This window comes from Notolabrus celidotus, chromosome 16, assembly GCF_009762535.1.
Source record: "Notolabrus celidotus isolate fNotCel1 chromosome 16, fNotCel1.pri, whole genome shotgun sequence".
Taxonomy (NCBI): domain Eukaryota; kingdom Metazoa; phylum Chordata; class Actinopteri; order Labriformes; family Labridae; genus Notolabrus; species Notolabrus celidotus.
This window is the reverse complement of record NC_048287.1, coordinates 30,911,459-30,933,806: the sequence shown is the minus strand read 5'-3', so window position 1 is coordinate 30,933,806 and position 22,348 is coordinate 30,911,459. Positions and strand designations below refer to the sequence as shown.

Here is a 22,348-nt window from a genome sequence, read left to right as displayed (position 1 = left end):
GAGTCATGATGTGATGCAGGGTTTGATAGTCTGACTTCCAACCAGAAACTCAAACCAGAAGTCTGGAACATGTGGATGTAAAATTTGGGGAACAGGGAACATTTTATGAGAGTTAGAAAATTGATTTTTGTTGGCAAATATGAAAAATCAAACTTTGACCCAAAGCCACAGCCACACCTTTTGATGTAGACTCAATCTTTTTATACATTTAAACTTTCAACTTGTGATCAACACACTGACCAATTTTGGGGATGATCGTATGATGTCACTGGAAGTAGTTTTTTTAAACATGGATGTTCGTCATCAACAAAATAACACCTTAATATTAAATTAACGTTAAATTAGCTGATGTCTTGTTGATTTTTTCAGTATGGGTTCAAGATGCTTTTTTTGAGGGTCCTAACATGTTAAATATGAGACCACATTAATTACATGAAGATGAAATTATCCTCAGTAGGGACATTTATTTGCAAGTTTAAGGTGACCCTATTGATCCATTTTGCAACAGTTATGAGCAAAGCCTGGAAAACATTAACGTTTCACCAGGCCTTATGGATGTGCCAAATTTGGTGAGATTTAGATTTAAAAAATTGGGATTTTCAGCAGAGTAAAAAAGAAAAAGAAATTCTTTCATTCCAATAGTCTTTGCAGTCTTTGCTGTACGTGCCCTCATGAAGTCTCTTGGAATGGAGAGCCAATGTTTTATCAAAATGACCTCTCAAAATAAAACCTTTGTAAATGAAAGGATACAACTGTGTGTGATTTAGCAAAAGGGTTTTACAGTAAAGTAATCAAAGCAAAACATCAGCTTTGACCACTGATTGGATGAGGGACTAGTTCATGAGGACACCAGGAAGTATAAAACAACGTCTTTTTGCAGATTTTAGGATATGTCACAAAACTGAATGTCAGAAATGTGTGTGTGTGTGTGTCCTCGGTGAAGTGTGTCAGTCTCTGCAGCTGTCAGTTCATTTTGACTGAGGGAGGTTTTTGTACAACGCTTTTTCACTGTGTGGAAATTCCCTGACTGTTGAGGTAGTGTTGACTCTGACAGTAGTAAACTGCAGCATCTTCAGTCTGGACTCCACTGATGGTCAGAGCAAAGTTTGAGTGTGATCCACTGCCTGTAAAACGATCTGGAATCCCTGATACTCGAATGTGTGTGCGATAAAAAATCAATTTAGGACTTTCTCCATCTTTGTGTTGGTGCCAGGCTAAAAGGTGGTAGTTCAAATGAAATTGAACATTCGGACTGGTCCTACATGGGATGGTGACGGAGCCTCCCAGAGCAGAGATCACTGCTGCAGGCTGAGTCACTGTGACCTGTCCTCTGGACTCTGAGGATACAGAGACAGAAACATAAAGCAGCGTCAGGGTTTTGTGGGCTTCATTTCAGAGGGACGGATGTTCATAGAGGAGAGGAGTTTGATTCTCTGGACTTTACCTGTGAAGCAGCAGCAGAGGAGAGTCCAGATGAGGACGCAGATCAGAGTCATGTTTTTGATGAGGAGGAGGAGGATTTCTGTGGCTTCTGTTGTGATGAAGGACAGCTGTCAGTCATCCAGTGTTCAACTCTCAGGACTATAAACTCTCCCAGAGCACTGGAGCATGGTGCTGCTGATGCAAAGTGGCTCTCTATGGAAATGCTCTGAGTCACTCCAACAGGATCTTAAATCACACTAATGATAATGTTCATCACTCGACCAATCCCTTTTATTTGTAGAGCAGAGGAGCTCACAGCAGCTCTTTGTGTTCAGTGCTTTGTTTTCCCTTCAGCATAAACTGGATGTGACCTTTTTCTTGGACATAGTCTATATCTATAAAATCAATCATAAGCAACAGAAGCTGAACATTTCCTTCAATGAAAAGATTACTTTCTTGTGTTTAATACATGTCAACAATAAGTCCTTTGAGCACACCAAGGTCAGTCATGGAATTCCACAGGGTTCAGTGCTTAGACCGATTCGTTTCACCTTATAACTGCTTCCTCTAGGATGAGGAAACACTGCATAAACTTTCACTGTTATGTTGATGACACTCAGTTATACTTATCAATGAAACCAGAAGAAAGCAATCAGTTAACTAAACTAGATGCATGTCTTAAAGACATTAAGACCTGGAAGACTCAGCTCAGATAAAACTGACATTAAATCAGACTGCAGATATTTATCCTGTAATAGATGAGGACAGGGGATTGTGTTTCACTTTACTATATCTGATTTCTTTTGGTTTGGACTTCTGCTTAATTACACAGGTCATATGAGTTTGTTAAAATGTAAACTCAAAGTTATCTAATGGAGTATTTTTCAAGAGTAAATGAGTTATTTTTAAAAAATATGTTTTGCTTTGTGGACATAATCAGTGGGAAATTAAGGTGTTGTAAAGTATAACTGTATATCATCAGTATACAGGATGATTTTATGGTGGTGTGTGTTTGATAAGATACTGTGAAGTGAAGTGTGTCAGTCTCTGCAGAAGCTTCCAGCTGCAGCTGTCAATTCAGTTTCTGTTCAGTCAGACTGAGGGAGGTTTTTGTACGACGCTTTTTCACTGTGTGCACAGATACAGACTGTTGATCTGATGGAGACTCTGACAGTAGTAAACTGCAGCATCTTCAATCTGGACTCCACTGATGGTCAGAGTGAAGTCAGATCCAGATCCACTGCCTGTAAAACGATCTGGAATACCTGATTCTCGAGTGCTAGCATACTTGATGAGCAGTTTAGGAGTTTCCCCATCTTTCTGTTGGTACCAGAACAGATAGTTATTACCATAAACAGTTGGACTGGTCCTGCATGAGATGGTGACGGAGCCTCCCGGAGCAGATCTCACTGCTGCAGGCTGAGTCAGTGTGGCCTGTCCTCTGGACTCTGAGGATACAGAGACAGAAACATAAAGCAGTGTCAGGGTTTTGTGGGCTTCATTTCAGAGGGACGGATGTTCATAGAGGAGAGGAGTTTGATTCTCTGGACTTTACCTGTGAAGCAGCAGCAGAGGAGAGTCCAGATGAGGACGCAGATCAGAGTCATGTTTTTGATGAGGAGGAGGAGGAGGATTTCTGTGGCTTCTGTTGTGATGAAGGACAGCTGTCAGTCATCCAGTGTTCAACTCTCAGGACTATAAACTCTCCCAGAGCACTGGAGCATGGTGCTGCTGATGCAAAGTGGCTCTCTATGGAAATGATTCATATCAACGGATCACTGAACACCTGATGCTCTTATTAGAAATGTTTAAACGCTCTGATCATTATTTTAATATTATCAGTTTAAAGCATTAAGAAGAAACACAAATGTGTCAAATTACATCCTTAACAGAAAAACAAATGAACATTGTTTTTATTAGGATCCATCAGAGGAATAAAATGTGACTTGCTACTCTTGTGTTTGGAAGTGAAACCTGTCTGCTGTCATGGTTAAGCAGTGATGCCAGACTGGTTTTATGGTTACTGAGCTAAGAGGGGAGACTAGTACTACATACCTCTGCTGCCACCTACAGGACACAAAGTAGATTACCTCTCATAACCTTTATTAATCTCTCTCTCTCTCTGTGGTCACATTTGACTCGAGCTGCAGCATTTTGGACCAGCTGAAGAGTCTTTAGAGACGTATTAGGGCAGCCTGATAAAAAGGAATTACAGTGATCCTGGAGGTTAATATGTGGAATAGGTTTGATACAAAAAAAAGCTATGTTTGGTAACGACCCAAAGTGCAGCTCGAGTTAGTAAATGCAATACGCCTTGGCTGCTTTAAGCCTGCCGGAAATTAGAGGAAGAAGAAGAATGTACAGGAAGATGATGAGAGAATTTTACAAGACTCTCTTAATCTTTTTCAAATAAACAAGATTACACCTTATGATATAATTTATTTATTTATTTATTTATTTATTTATTTATTTATTTATTTATTTATTTATTTATTTATTTATTTATTTATTTATATTTATTTTTATTACACAAAATGATAATACAGCAACACAACTCTGACTTGACAAGGTCCAAACAAACAAACAAATATCCAAACAAACAAATGTGATAACCAGAACAAGACATTGGAGCAAGGTTGTGGAGCGTAAATATTGTTCAGTGTATAGATAAAGAGATAGAAAATTGAAGAAAAAATAAAATAAATAAAATGTAGACATTCATGTTCATTCAAAAAATTGATGGGGTAAAAACTCAAGTATCAATAGGAGCCATCAAGGCCTTTTATCTATCACTGATAAAAAAAAATTCAAAGAGCCTCTGCCTGGATCTACAAGTGCTGATGCTGCTTGCTCCATAGAGATCAGTTCCAAATAATCTTTAAGCCAGCTGTCTATATCAAAACACTTTTTTTCTTTCTTAACTTCCAATTCATTAAAATTGCTCGTTTCACAGATAGAAGTGCTAACGTGATCAAGTGTTGTAATTCTTTGGATGTTACTCCATCTTTCTTGTTTCCCAATAGGGCAACTGTAGGACATAATGATATATTGATATCAAATATTTTGCACAAAAAATTATTTTACATCAATCCAGAGCCTCTGGATCTCAGGGCAATGCCAAAGTTGATGCATTAATGTTCCCGTCATCCCACAGAAACATGTATGTATTTATTTATGTATGTATGTATGTATGTATGTATGTATGTATGTATGTATGTATGTATGTATGTATGTATGTATGTATGTATGTATGTATGTATGTATGTATGTATGTATGTATGTATGTATGTATGTATTCATTTATTCATCTATTCATTTATTCATTTTTTATTTATTTATGTATTTATTTATTTATGTACTTATGTATTTATTTATTTATATATTTATTTATTTATTAATATATTTATTTATTTATTAATTAATTTATTTATTTATTTATGTACTTATGTATTTATTTATATATTTATTTATTTATATATTTATTTATTTATTTATTTATTTATGTACTTATGTATTTATTTATTTATATATTTATTTATTTATATATTTATGTATGTATGTATGTATGTATGTATGTATTCATTTATTCATTTTTATGTATTTATGTATTTATTTATTTATTTATTTATTTATTTATTTATTTATTTATGTACTTATGTATTTATTTATTTATATATTTATTTATTTATATATTTATTTATGTATGTATGTATGTATGTATGTATGTATGTATGTATGTATGTATGTATGTATGTATGTATGTATGTATGTTTGTATTTATTTATTTATTTATTTATTCATATTTATTTATCTATTTATGTATGTATTCATTTATTTATGTATTTATTTATTTATGTATTTATTTATTCATGTATTTATGTATGCAGTTATTTATTTATTTATTTATTTATTTATTTTATTATTATTATTTATTTATGTTTAATTTTTATTACCAGTTATTTATTTGTTATGATATATGAATAGACTCCTACCCAAAAAGCAGAGTGCTGTAATAAAATCAAAAGGTGCTTCAAAAAATTATTAGTTAAACGGTGTGTACACTTATGCAACCACACTATTTTATTTTTTTATTTTTTATTCTTCCTCCTAAAATACATTTTTTTTTAAATTAAAATTAAAATTTTCACGTTATAGGTCACATTAAAGGTGGACAAAGTTCTGACATGATTTATATTGGTCTGGTATTTTAACAGGGGTGTGTAGACTTTTGATATCCACTGTACATGTTACACACTCCGGTGCACTAGGTGGCGGTATGCACCATAAAAGTGTGATTTGCAATCTGCCATTAAAATAAGAGAAGAAGAAGAATAAACAGGAAGTGGTGTTTTTATTCCTGTGTCGTGGAGAGTGAGCTCGTATGGATGAGCCAGCGTCCGATATCAGGAGAGAAGTCACATATAAGAGACAGTGTTAATCTTTCTGTTCCTCCTGTGACTCTGAGGTCAGTGAAACATGTCAGGACGGGTTCAGGATCTCAGAGGTTTGTTCAGTGATCCCACAGGAGGAGGAGGAGGAGGAGCAGCACCGTGCAGAGAAGAAGAAGAAGAAGAAGAAGAGCTCCACCGAGCAGGAACACAGCTGGCTGTGATTTTAACACCTGAAATAAAGCTGCAGGCAGAAGGTCAGTTCACTTTCTGAATGTATGTTTATATCTCCACATCTCTTCTATAAACAATCACTTTCATATATTTCTGCATTTGTCCACATTTTGTTAAAGGGACATTTCAGTTTTTTTGAAGTGGGGTCGTATGAGTCACAGTACATTAGTGCTCCTGGTAGCCACACTGAGTGCAGGTGAGCTCTCCCTCTTTAAAGCTGGGGTTGGTCGTCAGATTTAGATCCACTTTTTGTTATACTGGTTAAAATGATCTTTATGTCCTGATGGGAATCAATACATAATGTGTTCTTAAAAAAGAGTGATAAAAGCTGCTATCTACAGCCGGAGTACACCTGGGAAAACACCAACCAATCACAGCCTTAAGGGTCCAAAAATTTGAAACCAATCAAATCCCGTCCTGCCGTTCTGCCCGCCTCCTGCAGAGCGTGCGCTCCCCGTCCCCTGCCTCTGCTTCCCATAGACTGTAAATGAAAATGAACAGCATTGCTCCGCCTCTTCCCGTTGTACGGTTCTAAAGCCAAAAAATCCCGCTCCTGGGCGCAGCCATTGTGCAGCCAGAGTCTGCCAAGCCACGGTAACGAGCTTCAGAGCGTAGCGTCACAAGACGCTGTGTGTCATTTGAAGTTTCCCTCTACGGGGGCTGTGAATCAAAGGAAACAGGAAGTAAAACCCTGTTTTTTAAACTCTAATAACTAACGAAAAAGAAACCTTTCAGAATAAAGAGGCCTTGGACACAAAACAGTCAAATACTAACTACATATCACCACAGCATATGGAGGGGAGAAACATTCGTACGATGTGTATTTATTTTTTAAAGTTTGACGACAGATTTTTTTACCTATACTGCAGCCAGCCACCAGGGGGCAGACGCTCTGCTGAAAGCTTCACCACCAGCCGAGCAAGATGCACCCCTGCTGCTTCCCCTGACTCTATTTACTGCCCCTCTCGCTCGACCTCGGCCCTGTCCCCTCAGACCCGATGAGGTGCTTTGCTCAGGACTGTAGTCCTGCAAAAAATGTTTATGTACTGTAGCGTCTGTCCGGTCGCTGTAGGGATGACGAGCCGATTGGTGCACATGTTGAGTTTTAATAACCGATCACTGTCGGCCGTGATCACGGCAACCAACAAAACAACAACCAATGTTTGAATGAATGAAGAACTTCTCCTCTTGCAACTGGATAATGCTAGCATGACAGTTGTGAGTGCTAACAGCAGCCATGTTTGTTTGTGTTTTTAACTTTTACTATGAGAATGTTTCGGTCATGTCGCAAATCAGCGGCCCTCGTGCATGTGAGCGGTGGGGGTCATTTTGGAGGAGCTCCGAGGGGAGGGATTAGACGGAATCATGAGGAAACGCTTCATTCAAATTCATGCTAGTTTTCCGAGACTACCATCCAAAATCAAATCAGTAGAATAATCAGTCCCTCCAGGAAGTTGCGATTTCGCGATCGCAACTATCAACGCAAATTCAACTAATCAGCGCGATTTTTTCGCGGCCTTGCAATTTTAAACAATCACCGCAACTTTCCCGCAAATTTGACCAATTACCTTAACCTCAGCCCCTGTACGTCATAGGTTTTGTCATCAATTTCACTTCCTTAAACTTAAGTCCTCACTTGATCGGCACTTTTGAACAGCAAAACACGCACAGAGAACGGGTGAAGAGAGGGGACAGCAGGCAGGACAAGTGACCATGACAACGTTATTATTTATAGATACTAGAGTTATTATCTGAGGGGCTCAGTGTTAGCTTGGTCTCTACCTGCAGCAGGTGTGCTTTATGAACCAGCTCTCCCTCCTCCATGCATCTGTCTCATCTTCATTGATGATTTTACCCCCGGTGTGTGTTAGTGACAAAGACACAACCCTGGGGCATCTGTTTACTATTTAAGGTACTACTATTTGAGGTTTGACATTGTTGCCGCCATTACCGTAAAAAGCTCTGCGTCTACAGCTTGATTTATTCTAGTTTGGTGAAACATCAGACACATTTAGTACGTTTTGATCAACTCCTTGTAGTTAAAGATGCAGATTAATTTCAGAGTGCCGTGAACTGCCTGTCAAGTGCCCATCAGTACGAGGTGCATTCAGGGACCGTCGTAAATGTGAAATACAGCCCTTTCATGGCATTTTTCTGTGAATCAAGAGAATCAAAATACAGTCAGTGGTCACATCAAGAATGTTTTCTAAAAACAACTGTAATTTAGCGTATTTACTTGCCCCTGAGATGTTATTGGGGGAAAAAAAAAAAAAAAAAATCGCAACTTTCACCGCAATTTTTTCAAAAAGCTGCCGCAAACTCAGGCTTTTTGGGCCGCAACAATCACAAAAAAATCCCGCGAAATCCTGGAGGGACTGATTAATAGATAAACACAATAAAAATAAAAATAAATAAATTTGATTAAATTTAATTAAATAAGGGGGGGGTGAACTAGTTCAGTGGGCAAGCAAGAAGCCCGGTCAACCATAACAAAGGGCTACAATTCCACAACCACCACCACAAATACCAACAATAATAATAATAATAGTAATAGTAATAGTAATAGCTTTTATAGTAATAGTATTAATAACAGTATTATTAATAGTAATAATAATAACAAAAAATAATAATAATAATAATAAAAGTAATTGGTTTGATTTGATAAAAGTTAAGAATAAATAAATAAACCAATAAGAAAAAAAAAGATCTCACAACTAAATAGTAAATATACATAGCCATGATAATACTAAAGGTAATAATATCTGTAGAACTTATCATAATTCTTAGCATCATTTACACATTGACCTTAACCATCATCATCTCCGCCCTTTCCCCTCACACGGAAGTCCCTCCAATTCCCCAAGCTCACTTTTTTTGTCTGTTTATTTTATATATATACATATATATATACACACACACACACACATACATACACACATATATATACATATATATATACATTGTATTGTACTCTTAATATCTTGAAAATGCCAAGTAAAAAAAAAAAAAAACAAGTTAAAAATAATCTCCAGGGCGTGGTTTGCCGCTATGGAGTGAGGTGTGTTTCACGTGAGCTCCCGCTTAGCTTCTTTTTTCAATTAGTTTTAAACAGTGCATTCCTTTCAAAAGATATCAGAACATCTCTCAAACCAAGTCTGAAGAAGATGCAGACCCGCTGGTGCAAAAACATGGCATCAAGCTTTGGGAAATACAAATACACCGGATCCACGAGCATTAGGCCGAACGCCGCCTCGGACCAAAGTGTCGCCAAGAGTCCAGACAAAATGACCCAACCCTCACCTGACGGCAGAGAGATGGACGACCTGAAGTCAGAAATCCTTCGTTCTTTAAAGGCTGATATCTCAGCTGTGATAAAGTCGGCGCTGAAAAACGCTCTCGCCGATGACTTTGACTTTCTAAGGAGTGAACTACAAGCGGTGAAACCTGAAATAATTAACAACAACACCGCCGTGCTCAGGTCAGACATCGATCAAGCGACAGTTAGCATCAAAGAGGTGGAGGGGGGGGGGCTGACGACGTGGTCGGATGAGGTGTGAGTGACCTGAAGACAGAGATGGCAGCCCTGAAGGATAAATGCGAGGACATGGAGGGAAGGATGAGACGATGCAACATAAGAATCATTGGAGTCCCTGAAACAGCCGGCTCCAGCTCTACTACTGCTGTTTCCAAGCTGCTGAAAGAGGGGCTACAACTGGGTGAGGAGCCGTTGATTGACCGCCCACACCCGGAGCCTCGGCCTGAAAAGACCCGGTGGCAGACCCCGTGCTATTGTTGCCAAACTACACTACTATCAGGACTGTGTGGAGATACTTCGTCGCGCCTGCACCCGCGGTCCGCTCCGCTTTAATGGGGATCCGGTCACCATCTTTCCAGACTTCACCGCGAGTGTTGCCAAAGCCTGGGCCGCCTTCACTGATGTCAGAAAGCTCCTCCGTGACAGACAGGGCGTCCGGTATGGATTACGGTCCTAGCTACTTACAGAGGAGATGACATGGAGTTTTTGGACTCAGATAAAGCCATGGCTTACGTTATAAAGAACATCGTTCCAGCTAAGGAGGCCAGAGACGGACTGTAAGGCAGTTTCCTCTTTCTTGTAATGATCCGGGCAGCTGAATTCTGGACCAGTTGGAGTTTATGGAGGGATTTGTGAGGGAGGCCGAAGAGGAGAGAGTTGCAGTAGTCCAGACGGGAAGTGACAAGGCTGTGGACAAGGATGGCGGCAGTGTGGGGGGTGAGGGAGGGGCGGAGACGATGGATTTTACGAAGATGGAAGTAGGCAGTCCTGGTGATGTTATTGATGTGTGATTGAAAGGATAATGTGCTGTCAAGGATGACACCCAATATATGCAATTATTTTTTCAAGGTCCTCTTCTCATGTATTTTTCAACAAACACAATCGTCTTCTTTGATTGGGTGTGTATGGGGTGTCCTGGGTTTCTGCCAAGCGGCAACCTCTGGTCTAAAAATATGAGTCCAATGCGGAAGTCCTAAAAACTGCAGTTCATCAAGGATCCGCTTGAGGCTGGCTCCGGATGTACCGGAAACCACATACACATCAATTCAAAAAAGTTTATCTTTACAGCAGAAATAAACATGTTTACAGCCTGGTTGAAAAAACGAATGTAGTCTGGATAGCTTATTTCTCGATCAGCTCACACTGTACGGGGGGTGAATTTTTTCACAACACTGTAATTTCAAAGATATTGAGATTGCGAGTCTTCCAATGAGAGGCACAGCTGACTGGATTGACAGGCGGGAACACTGTAGCTGTTGGCTAGGAGGCTCAAAGCCCGCCTCTTTACGTCACACTTGTGACGTCACGGATACTACGTCCATTATTTATACAGTCGATGGTTTCTTCACCCAGCATCTAGTGGACGCTCGATGAACTGCAGTTTTTACCACTTCCACATAGGCTTCATATTTTAAGATTGGAGGTTGCCCCTTGGTCTTACTATGTGGGGTTCCATTTATAAAAAAAAAGAAGCTATATCACTTATCACTATTCCAAGAACATAACCTCTCAGCTGACCTTGATGTGTCTCTCTGTATTGTAGTGTTTCCTGCAAATGTCCAGCAGCTGTCAGGGATTAAAGAAGAGCCTCCAGAGCAGCAGGAGTGGAACTCCCGTCTGGACCAGGAGGACACGAAGCCCCCGCACATTAAAGAGGAACTCTGGAGCAGTCCGGAGGGAGAGCAGCTTCAAGGACTGGAGGAGGATGATACCACAAAGTTCCTATTCACTGTTGTCACTGTGAAGAGTGAAGATGATGAAGAGGAACCTCAGTCCTCACAGCTTCATCAGAGACAAGCTGATCAGATGGAAACGAGAGAGGACTTTGGAGGATCAGAAACAGCCTGGAACTCGCATCCAGGGAGGTATTCAACACCAGAGATTGAGGTCCAGATTGAAGACTCTTCTGAACCTGAGACTGATGACAGTGATGACTGCAGGGGGACCAGAGAGAACCAGTCAGGATTAAACTCAGTTAAAAATAAGAAGGTGAAGGCTGATAGACCACACAGCTGCTGCGAGTGTGGTAAAAATTTTAACTGTCAAGGAAATCTGATCAGACACAAGGTAGTTCACACAGGAGAGAAACCCTTCGGCTGTTCAGAGTGCGGGAAAAGGTTCACACAGAAAGATCATCTGATCCGGCACAGAGTGGTTCACACAGGAGAGAAACCCTTCGGCTGCTCTGACTGCGGGAAAAGATTTACACAAAAAATCGATCTGACACGTCACATGGCGAATCACAGGGAGGAGAAACTCTTCAGCTGCTCTGAGTGCCATAAAAGATTCAACAGGAAGTCTGATCTGATCGCTCACATGGTTCATCACACAGAGCTGAAACCCTTCAGCTGCTCTGAGTGCAGTAAAAAGTATTACGATAAAAGCAGTCTGGCCAGACACGTGCTAGTTCACACAGGAGAGAGACCCTTCATCTGCTCTGTTTGCAGCAAAACATTTAAACAGCAAGCGCACCTGACTTCACACATGCTGGTTCACACGGGAGAGAAACCCTTCGGCTGCTCCGAGTGCAGTAAAAGGTTTTACCGCAAGTGGCATCTGACCTCACATATGCTGGTTCACACGAGAGGCAGAGAGAAACGCTACGGCTGCAGAGTTTGTGAGCAAAGATTCTCTTGGTGTTCTCAGTTAAACAAACACGAGTGTGTTGGCGGTCAGGCTTCAGAGCTTCATCAAAACATTGAAACGGGAGCTGACGAAGAGGACTGTGGAGGTTCAGTACAAGCCAGGAACTTAGATGTAGAGAGACGTTTACAACCAGAGACTGAAATCAAGACTGAAGACTCTTCTGAACCGGAAACTGAGGACGTTTATGATGTTTGAGCAAAGACTAGAGAACATCAGTCAGGTGTAATATCTGAGGAATCATTCAGGTACATGGATTACACAGAGGGGAGTCATTCAGAGTGGGTAATAGCACCAAGAGTTGTGCATCACTTACCTCACATTATCTGTTCAGTCTCATGAAGCACATTGAGCTGGCGATGTTCAAGAGAAAACACACCCATTAAGTTTTGCTGCTTGGTGCAGCTTGCTCTTGTTTCGTGTCTGATTGAGGAAACGAGCGGTCAGCATCTCAACTCTGCTGCGCATGGATGCACTGTGTGCTCTCACTGTTAGAGAGGTCAGTCTGGGAACTTTCTCACTAGTCAGTCCTTCCAGGGTTTCAGAGGTTTTTTTGTGATTGTTGCAGGGGCCAAAAAGCCTACATTTGCGACAGCTTTTTGAAAAAATTGCGGTGAAAGTTGCAATTTTTTTGTTTTGCTTTTTTCCCCCAATAACATCTCAGGGGCAAGTAAATACACTAAATCACTGGGGATGCACCGATCGATCGGCCACCGATCATAATCGGCTGATTTCTGTGAAAAAGTACGTGATTGGCGTTTGCCGATCACAAAAAACCATCACCTGTAGCTCATACTTTGCAGCCTGCAGCCTGGAGAGGACCTGTGTGTAGTGTGCCCCCTCCCCCTTTCCTTCACACTGTGCAGGCGCGCAGCGGCAAACCACAACAAACATGTCTGCCGTGTGGAACTTTTATACAGTCTGTGAAAGTGTAAAGTTTGCATCCTGCAACACATGCAATGAGAAAATACCTCGCAGGGGAAGCACGTTAAAAAAGCCTCAACACAACCAATTTAATAAGACATTTAAAGAGCAAACACTTTGCGGAGTATGGTGAGTCTTTGAGGCAGTGAATGAAAAGAAGACAGCCGGAGCAGCATCAGTCAGACGGCAGCTAACACAGCCCACGGTGGCAACACTCGCCTGTATGAGCGTGACAGTCAGAGGGCTAAGCAAATAACCCGAAAAACAATTGAATCGGGCGAGATGAACATATCAGCCCCGTTCTCGCCTCCCTCCACTGGCTCCCTGTCCATTTTAGAATTAATTTTAAGATTTCAATGTTTGTTTTTAAGTCCCTACATGGTCTGGCACCTCAGTATATCTCAAGAAAATCACGCTGATTGGTTGAACTTGCGTTGATAGTTGCGATCGCAAAATCACATATTCCTGGAGGGACTGACTGGTGGGCTGTGAAGTTTATTAACACTTTATATACAGATGTCATCCTGAGGTTTAACTGTTTGTGCATGACATTTCTTTCAATACTACGTGCAGTTACCAACAACTCCTAACTTCAAGGGTGAGACGCTCCATGTCAGGGTTATGTTCATACTATCAGGATTGTAGAATAACCACCTGCTCACTGTCCCTCACTGTACATGAACATTCTGCAAATAAATAAAGCTGTTTTCAGTTTTTACTGGACAAACTTGTACGCCAATTTTATCAACACTCCATGAGTTTGTATCGCTTCAGAGGACTGGAGATGGAGAAAGCAGACTGGGTATAGCTGTACGTACATACAGTATATTTATACATTAAATTGTAAAATATCAGATTTAAAATATCACAAAAGTGGTAAGATATCAAATTCAAAAATGACCTTAAATTGTAAAATACCCAAGATAATTTCATATGACATTAAGCAAACAAGCTTTAAAATATAACATATTAAAAAATTCCCCTAGTCACCTAGCTTATGGGGAGGTAAAAATCATCAATGAAGATGAGATAGATGCATGGAGGCAGGGAGAGCTGGTTCATACAGCACACCTAATGCAGGTAGAGACCAAGCCAAACATCTTCATAGCCCTTGGTTTGAAATAACTGATCATTATTCTGTTATCGACCACATTGACCACTTGATATCGAAAAATCATCTAAATATATTTAAAGGTGACATATTCCGCTCTTTTTCATCAACATATATTGGTCTAAGAGGTCCCCAAAACATGTCTTTAAAGTTTATTGCTCATAAAAACACTTTGAAATCAGATTCTGGTCTGCCTGTAAAACCCCTCTTTTTCAGCCCTGCTCAGAACAGGCTGTTTTCTGTGTCTGTGCCTTTAAATGAGAATGAGCTCTCTGACCACGCCCCCTCAGGAAGTGGGTGTGACCTCGGCTCTCCAGCACGTTGATCTAATGTTTACATGTTGGCTGAATGTACACGGCTGCTCGCAGACCCGCGTTACTTCAACCCTCTGAATCTGATCCAGAATCTGATCCTGATGGAGAGGCGCCTGCAGCAGGACCTTTCTGAACCATTGGTCACAGATTTAGTGTTTCTTGTTGTTTTATTTGTCAGCATGTCGACATGTGTCTTGGTACACAGCTACGAACATGTAGCTATGTGGCTATGCTAACTAGCGCTAGCACTTTTCCATGAAAAATAAAAATCATCCACTAGATCTTCAAATCTGCAGACGTGGGGAGTAAAACCGACCTTTGTGTTTATTAAGACAGCCTACAACTAGCATGCCTCCCTCCTAAGCTCCTTGTTAGCACACATGTGCAGGGAATGAAGAACGGAGGAGGGGTTGAGTTGTATTTTATGGCCCTCCCTTCATACCCGACAGCTTCACCACTGGCTTCATTTCGTATACAAGTCAATCCTGGGCAAGACACCTCCCTACCTGTCCTCTCTTCTTCACGTCACCTAAGCCTCATATCGCACTAGGTCCAGTAACTACATCAAGTTCATCATCCCTGGTACTTCTACTGTTTTCGGCCCCAGTTCCTTTCGTTTTGCAGCAGCTTATGACTGGAACAACTTACCAAACACCCTCAAACTCTCAACCTTGACTCCTCTAACAACCTTCAAGCTAAAACTTCAACAGATTTTAGTTGACTAATGCTCCTGCTGATCACTTTAGACTTTACTTGCATGCATACTTTTGTACACACATGCTTTTTTGCAGCTTGCGCACATTGCTTTTTACTTGTCCACTTTTGTTCTATTTATGTTTATATATATATATATGTGTGTGTGTGTGTGTGTGTGTGTGTGTGTGTGTGTGTGTGTGTGTGTGTGTGAGTGTGTGAGTGTGTGAGTGTGTGAGTGTGTGAGTGTGTGAGTGTGTGAGTGTGTGAGTGAGTGAGTGAGTGAGTGAGTGCGTGCGTTCCTGCGTTCCTGTTGGCGCCTCTTGGTCAGGTCATGTTTGTAAATGAGAACTGGTTCTCAAACATTTTTACCTGGTAAAATAAAGGTCTAATAACAGTCTATGGGCTGAACAAGCTCCGAGCTCTGACTTCCTGTTGCAGACCGGATGGCGTTGTGACGTATGAAAAACACTGAAGTCTGAAACGGCTGGTTTCAGCACACATTTACAGAAAGGTGGAGAAATCAGAACAGGGGCAGAATGGATTCTTTTCATTTTGGGAGGGTTTGTAGACAGGGACACATATTTCAGGTAGAGAACCATTAAAAAGTAGATTTTGCATGATATGTCACCTATAAACCCTGCTGTTTTTGTAACATTTCTGATATAATTTGTCTTTCTGAACTTCAGGGCTTCCTGCAGACTTCCAGCAGCTGTCAGGGATTAAAGAAGAGCCTCCTGAGCAGCAGGAGTGGAGCCCCCATCTGGACCAGGAGGACACTAAGCCCCCTCACATCAAAGAGGAACAGGAGGAACTCTGGAGCAGTCAGGAGGGAGAGCAGCTTCAAGGACTGGAGGAGGAGGAGGATGATACCACCAAGTTTCCATTCACTGTTGTCTCTGTGAAGAGTGAAGAGGATGAAGAGGAACCTCAGTCCTCACAGCTTCATCTAAAACAGACTAAAATGGTGGAAACAGAAGAAGAAGAAGACTGTGGAGGATCAGAACAAGCCATGAACTTGGATCCAGAGAGTGATTCACAACCAGAGATTGAGATCAAGGTCGAGGACTCCTCTGAACCCGAGACTGAAGACAGTGATGACTGGAGGGAGACCAGAGAGGATCAGTCAGGATTAAACTCTGTGGCCGAGAATAAATCTCATATCTGCCGTCAGTGTGGCAAAGTTTTCAAACAGAAATACCGTTTGACCAGACACATGATAATTCACAGGGAAGAGAAACCCTTCATCTGCCCCAGCTGTGGTAAAACATTCAAAAAGAAGGGGAACCTGAGCCAGCACATGGTAACACACACTGGAGAGAAACCCTACACCTGCACTGAATGTGGTAATAGATTTAACAGCAATGGTCATCTGACCAGACACATGATAATTCATACCAGAGAGACACCATTCAGCTGCTCTGATTGCGGCAAAAGCTTTAAGTATAAAGACTGCATGACCCGACATATGATCATTCATGAAGTAGAGAAACCATTCAGCTGCTCTGAGTGTGGGAAAAGATTTAACCATAAACACGGCGTGACCAAACACATGACGATCCACACGGGAGAGAAAGCATTAAACTGCTCTGAGTGTGGGAAACGGTTTAATCAGAAGTCCAGTCTTACCAGACACATGAGGATTCACACCGGAGAGAAACCCTTCAGCTGCTCCGAGTGTGGGAAGAGATTCGGACGAAAGTTTTGCCTGACGACTCACATGGCCCTGCATGAAGAAGAGAAACCCTTCAGCTGCCCAGAATGTGGTGAAAGATTCAATCATAAGTCTGGTCTGACCGCCCACATGGAGTATCACGGAGGAGAGAAACTCTTCAGCTGCTCTAAGTGCGGGAAAAGATTTAACTTTGAGCAAAATCTGTACAAACACATGTTAGTTCACACCAGAGTGAAGCTCTACAGCTGCTCCGAGTGCGGGAAAAGTTTTAAGCAGAAGTTTTACCTGAGGCTTCACATGGCACATCACAGTGGGGACAAGCCTCTCAGCTGCAGTGCTTGTCACCAAACTTTCTCTCTGCGTGCTCAGTTAAAAAAACACAAATGTCAAAACCAGACTGAGGAGAAACAAGAGGCAGGAGCTGAAGAAGAGGACTGTGGAGGACCTGGACGAATCAGCAGCTCTGATCGAGAGAGTCATTTACAACCAGAGACTGAGGTCAAGACTGGAGACTCTTCTGGACCTGAGACTGAAGACAGCGATGATGAGACAAGAAGAGTGAGCGTCAGTCAGGTTTAAAAGTCTCAGAAACTGTGAATGTCCCGTCAGATATGAGACCACAACATGAAAGAAACCATGTAGCAGTCAAATATATCATACGCTCACCTGTGTTGATTTTGTCCGCTATTTTACAGTCCCTCCAGGAAGTTATATACAGTTTATACAATCACTGCAACTTTGACCAATCACCTTAACCTCAGCCGCTGTACGTCATCGGTTTCATCATCAATTTCACTTCCTTGGAACATAAACGGAAGTCCTCACTTGATCGGCACTTTTCAAAACACGCACGGAGAACGGGTGAAGAGCGAGGACAGCAGGCAGGACAAGTCACCATGACAACGTTGTTATTTATAGATACTAGAGTTATTATCTGAGGGGCTCAGTGTTAGCTTAGTCCCTACCTGCAGCAGGTGTGCTTAATGAACCAGCTCTCCTCACCTCCATGCATCTGTCTCATCTTCATTGAGGATTTTTACCCCCCGGTGTGCGTTAGTGACAAAGACACAACCGGGGGACGTCTGTTTAAAGGTGACATATCACGCTTTTTTCATCAATATATATTGGTCTAACAGGTCCCCAAAACATGTCTTTAAAGTTTATGCTCATAAAAACACTTTGAAATCAGATTTTGGTCTGCCTGAAAAACCCTCTTCTTCAGCCCTCCTCAGAACACTCTGTTTTCTCTCTGACCACGCCCCCTCAGGAAGTGGATGTGGCCTCGGCTGTCCAGCACGTTGATCTAATGTTTACATGTTGGCTGAATAAACACGGCTGCTCAGAGATCACGTTACTTCAACCCTCTGAATCTGATCCAGAATCTGATCCTGACGGAGAGGCCCCTGTAGCAGGACCTTTCTGAAGGATTGGTCACAGATTTAGTGTTTCTTGTTGTTTTATTTATCAGTATGTAGACGTGTGTCTTGGTACACAGCTACGAACATGTAGCTATGTGGCTATGCTAATTAGCACTAGCACTTATCCATGACAAATAAAAATCATCCACTAGATCTTCAAATCTGCAGACGTGGGGAGTAAAACCGACCTCTGCCAGAAAGGCAGCAGGACCTTTTCTGAAGGATTGGTCACAGATTCTGTTTCTTGTTGTTTTATTTGTCAGTATGTTGACGTGTGTCTTGGTACACCGCTACAGCTACGACATGTAGCTATGTGGCTATGCTAACTAGCACTAGCACTTATCTATGATAAATTAAATCATCCACTAGATCTTCAAATCTGCAGAAGTGGGGAGTAAAACCGACCTTTGTGTTTATTAAGACAGCCTACAACTAGCATGCCTCCCTCCTAAGCTCCTTGTTAGCACACATGTGTGCAGGGAATGAAAAACAGAGGAGGGGTCGAGTTGTATTTTATACAGTCTATGGGCTGAACAAGCTCCGAGCTCTGACTCCGTGACAGACCGGATATTGTTGTTACGTAACAAAAACACGGAAGTCTGAAACGGCTCGTTTCAGACACATTTACAGAAAGGTGGAGAAATCAGAACAGGGGCAGAATGGATTCTTTTCATTTTCAGGGGGTTTGTAGACAGGGACACATATTTCAAGGGAAGAGAACCCTTAAAAAGTCCATTTTGCATGATATGTCACCTTTAATATTTGATGTTTGACGTTGTTGCCGTGGTTACCGTAAAAAGCTCAGCGCCTACAGCTTGATTTAATCCAGTTTGGTGAAACATCAGACACATTTAGTAAGTTTGGATCAACTCCTTGTTGAAAGATGAAGATGCATTTCAGAGTGCCGTGAACTGACTGTATGTCCAGTGCGCCTGTCACTGCGAGGTGCATTCAGGGACCGTCGTAAATGTGCAATACAGCCGTTTCATGGCATCTTACTGTGAATCAAGAGAATCAAAATACAGTCACAGTGGTCACATCAAGAATGTTTTCTAACAACAACTATAATTAAGCGTATTTACTCGCCCCTGAGATGTTATTGGGGGAAAAAAGAAAAAAAGCTGTCGCAAAATCAGGCTTTTTGGGGCCGCAACAATCACAAAAAAACCCCCTGCAAAATCCTGGAGGGACTGGTTGACATGTTTGTTTCTGCTGTAAAGATCATGTTTTTGAATTGGTGTGTATGTGGTTTCCCGGTACTTCCGGAGCCAGCCTCAAGCGGATCCTAGATGAACTGCAGTTTTTAGCACTTCCGCATTGAACTCATATTTTTAGACCAGAGGTTGCTGCTTGGATAGGACAGCTGAAGAGAGACCGGAAATGTGGGGAGTAGAGAGCAGGGGAAGACATGCAGGAAATGGTCGCAGCTGGGAATCGAACCGCTGACCCCCCACCCCCCCAACAAGGACTGTAGCCTCTGTATGTGGGGTGCTTAGACCGCTACACCACCAGCGCTGTATGTTTTCTTTCTTTAATTCCACTCACCTTCATCAGAAATTAGTGCCAAGTTTGAACCGAGCATTAAAATCTGTAAGGAAACATTTCACACAATATCTGAATTCCTGACATATCACGTATCTTTTATTTTGAAAATCATTGGTACATTCCTTTTCCGACAGAATCTGCCTTTTGCCTGGAAATTTGTTTCGGGGCTGGTAACAATTGCACTTCATTCTGGTTATTTATTGTCAAAGCACTTTGTGAAGCCCTGTTTTTAAAGGTGCTGTATAAAATGTTCTAAGATTTTGACGCAGTACCAACCCTGTCAATCTTACGCTCTATTTAACCCTCACTCGTGAACATGACCCCGAGATACTAAAGTGAAGCGACCTTGGGTTTCTTGAAAGGTGCTACATAAATATCAGTTATTATTATTATTATTATTATTATTATTATTATCAAGCCGAAGTCTTATGTTGCATTAGAAAAACTACAAAAATATTCAGATTCATATACACTGATATAATATTCTTGTGCTGCTACATGCCACTACATTCTACACTCTGCCTTTAAAATACCAGATGGTTCCAGCTGATCTCAAACTGTAGTTTGTAGTTAGTGGCAGCGATGAAAACCAATTGTTCCTCCTGTATCCAAGGTTCCAAGTTCGGCCAGAGCCTCTTTTCCAGTTTGCCACTCAACAGACCCTTGTGTTTATTAAGACAGCCTACAACTAGCATGCCTCCCTCCTAAGCTCCTTGTTAGCACACATTTGTGCAGGGAATGAAAAACGGAGGAGGGATTGAGTTGTATTTTATACAGTCTATGGGCTGAACAAGCTCCGAGCTCTGACTCCGTGACAGACCGGATATTGTTGTTACGTAACAAAAACACTGAAGTCTGAAACGGCTCGTTTCACACACATTTACAGAAAGGTGGAGAAATCAAAACAGGGGCAGAATGGATTTTTTTCATTCTCGGGGGGTTTGTAGACAGGGACACATATTTCAGGTAGAGAACCATTAAAAAGTCCATTTTGCATGATATGTCACCTTTAAAATACCAGATGGTTCCATCTGATCTCAAACTGTAGTTTCCAGTTTTTGACACTAGAGGGCAGCAAATGAAAGGAAGGCAACCAAATTGCTCTCTTGACTTCTTCTAAGAAACAACAGGATGCATGTGATATGAAATAAACAGGGAGGTCCTAATAAAATGTTAATTTGGATTAGTTAATAATATTACATCTCAACTGGATCCAAACCCAAACACTGATGAAAAAGAACTCAACATCATTGTTTTTATTAATTCGTCTACATTTGAATAATTATTTTAACAGTTTGATTTATCTATTTATTCATTTATTTATTGTTTTTTTATTTATTTTTTAGCAGGTATTTATTAAGTGTTATTTTTCCTTTTCACTGATTTTAGTTTATTTTGGTTTATTCTTACACTCTTTCACTTTAGTCTTATCAAACACTTTCTGCAGACCGCCGCAGTGCCTGCTAAAAGTCCCAGCTCGATGGAGCCAAAAGAACCACATCAACTGTAAAAAAGCAGAGATGGAATTCTGAGGACCCCAAACTGGAGAGTGGCAGCAATGAAAACCAATTGTTCATCCAAGGTTCCAAGTTCGGCCAGGGCCTCTTTTCCAGTTTGCCACTCAACGGGCACTGTCCCAGACCTCAATGTAACTTTGAAGAGGCGTGTCAACCAAGACAACCCAACAATGTACATAGTCTTCAGCATCTCAGGGCGAATCTCATCCACCCCTGGCACCTTGCCACTGAGGAACCTTAGGACTACCTCAGCAACCTCTGCTAAGGATATGGACGAGGCTTCCCCTTGGTCTTCAGACACCGCCTCCTCCTTGAAGGATGTGTCAGCTGGATTGAGGATTTCCTCAAAGTGTTCCTCCCATCCCCTGACGATACACAACCATGGACGCTTTTAAGAAAGCAATCAAAACGCACCTTTTCCTCAAGGCCTTTCCCCGTTAGACATCCCCACCTACCCCCCAGACCCCCTACCTGGCCCTGTGAAGCGACCTTGGGTTTCTTGACAGAAGCTATATAAATATAAGTTGTTATTATTATAATTATAATTATTATTATTATTATCAAGCCGAAGTCTTATGTTGCATTAGAAAAACTACAAAAATATTCAGATTCATATACACTGATTTAATATTCTTGTGCTGCTACATGCCACTACATTCTACACTCTACCTTTAAAATACCAGATGGTTCCAGCTGATCTCAAACTGCAGTTTCCAGTTTTTGACACTAGAGGGCAGCAAATGAAAGGAAGGCAACCAAATTGCCTTAAATTTAAAGTTGAAATGCCAAATCAAAATGTTAAATGTTGCTCTACCATAACATTTAAATTTAACATTTAAACTTCTTACCTAACATTTATATTAATATTTAGCATTTAGATTTAACATTTAGATTTTAAATTTAACATCATGATTTATATTTAACATTTA

At 41.1% G+C, this 22,348-nt stretch overlaps 1 protein-coding gene across 1 annotated transcript; it reads left to right on the top strand.

Moving 5' to 3' along the window:
• The first annotated feature begins 5,786 nt into the window (after positions 1-5,786).
• On the top strand, positions 5,787-21,901 carry LOC117828340 (zinc finger protein 665-like). Its single transcript, XM_034705382.1, has 5 exons — positions 5,787-6,067; positions 11,123-12,414; positions 13,720-13,744; positions 15,954-17,497; positions 21,350-21,901. Exons 1-5 carry the CDS (start codon positions 5,899-5,901, stop codon positions 21,410-21,412), a joined length of 3,093 nt encoding a protein of 1,030 aa, XP_034561273.1. The 5' UTR covers positions 5,787-5,898; the 3' UTR covers positions 21,413-21,901.
• Positions 21,902-22,348: the final 447 nt, after the last annotated feature.

What these genes read in the sequence shown, in the direction of transcription:
- LOC117828340 (XM_034705382.1), top strand. Translation starts at nt 5,899, where the DNA reads ATGTCAGGACGGGTTCAGGATCTCAGAGGTTTGTTCAGTGATCCCACA. An exon ending in AATAAAGCTGCAGGCAGAAG is followed by an intron (nt 6,068 to 11,122) that starts GTCAGTTCACTT and finishes TCTGTATTGTAG; the next exon opens with TGTTTCCTGCAAATGTCCAG. An exon ending in AAACTGAGGACGTTTATGAT is followed by an intron (nt 12,415 to 13,719) that starts GTTTGAGCAAAG and finishes TACTACGTGCAG; the next exon opens with TTACCAACAACTCCTAACTT.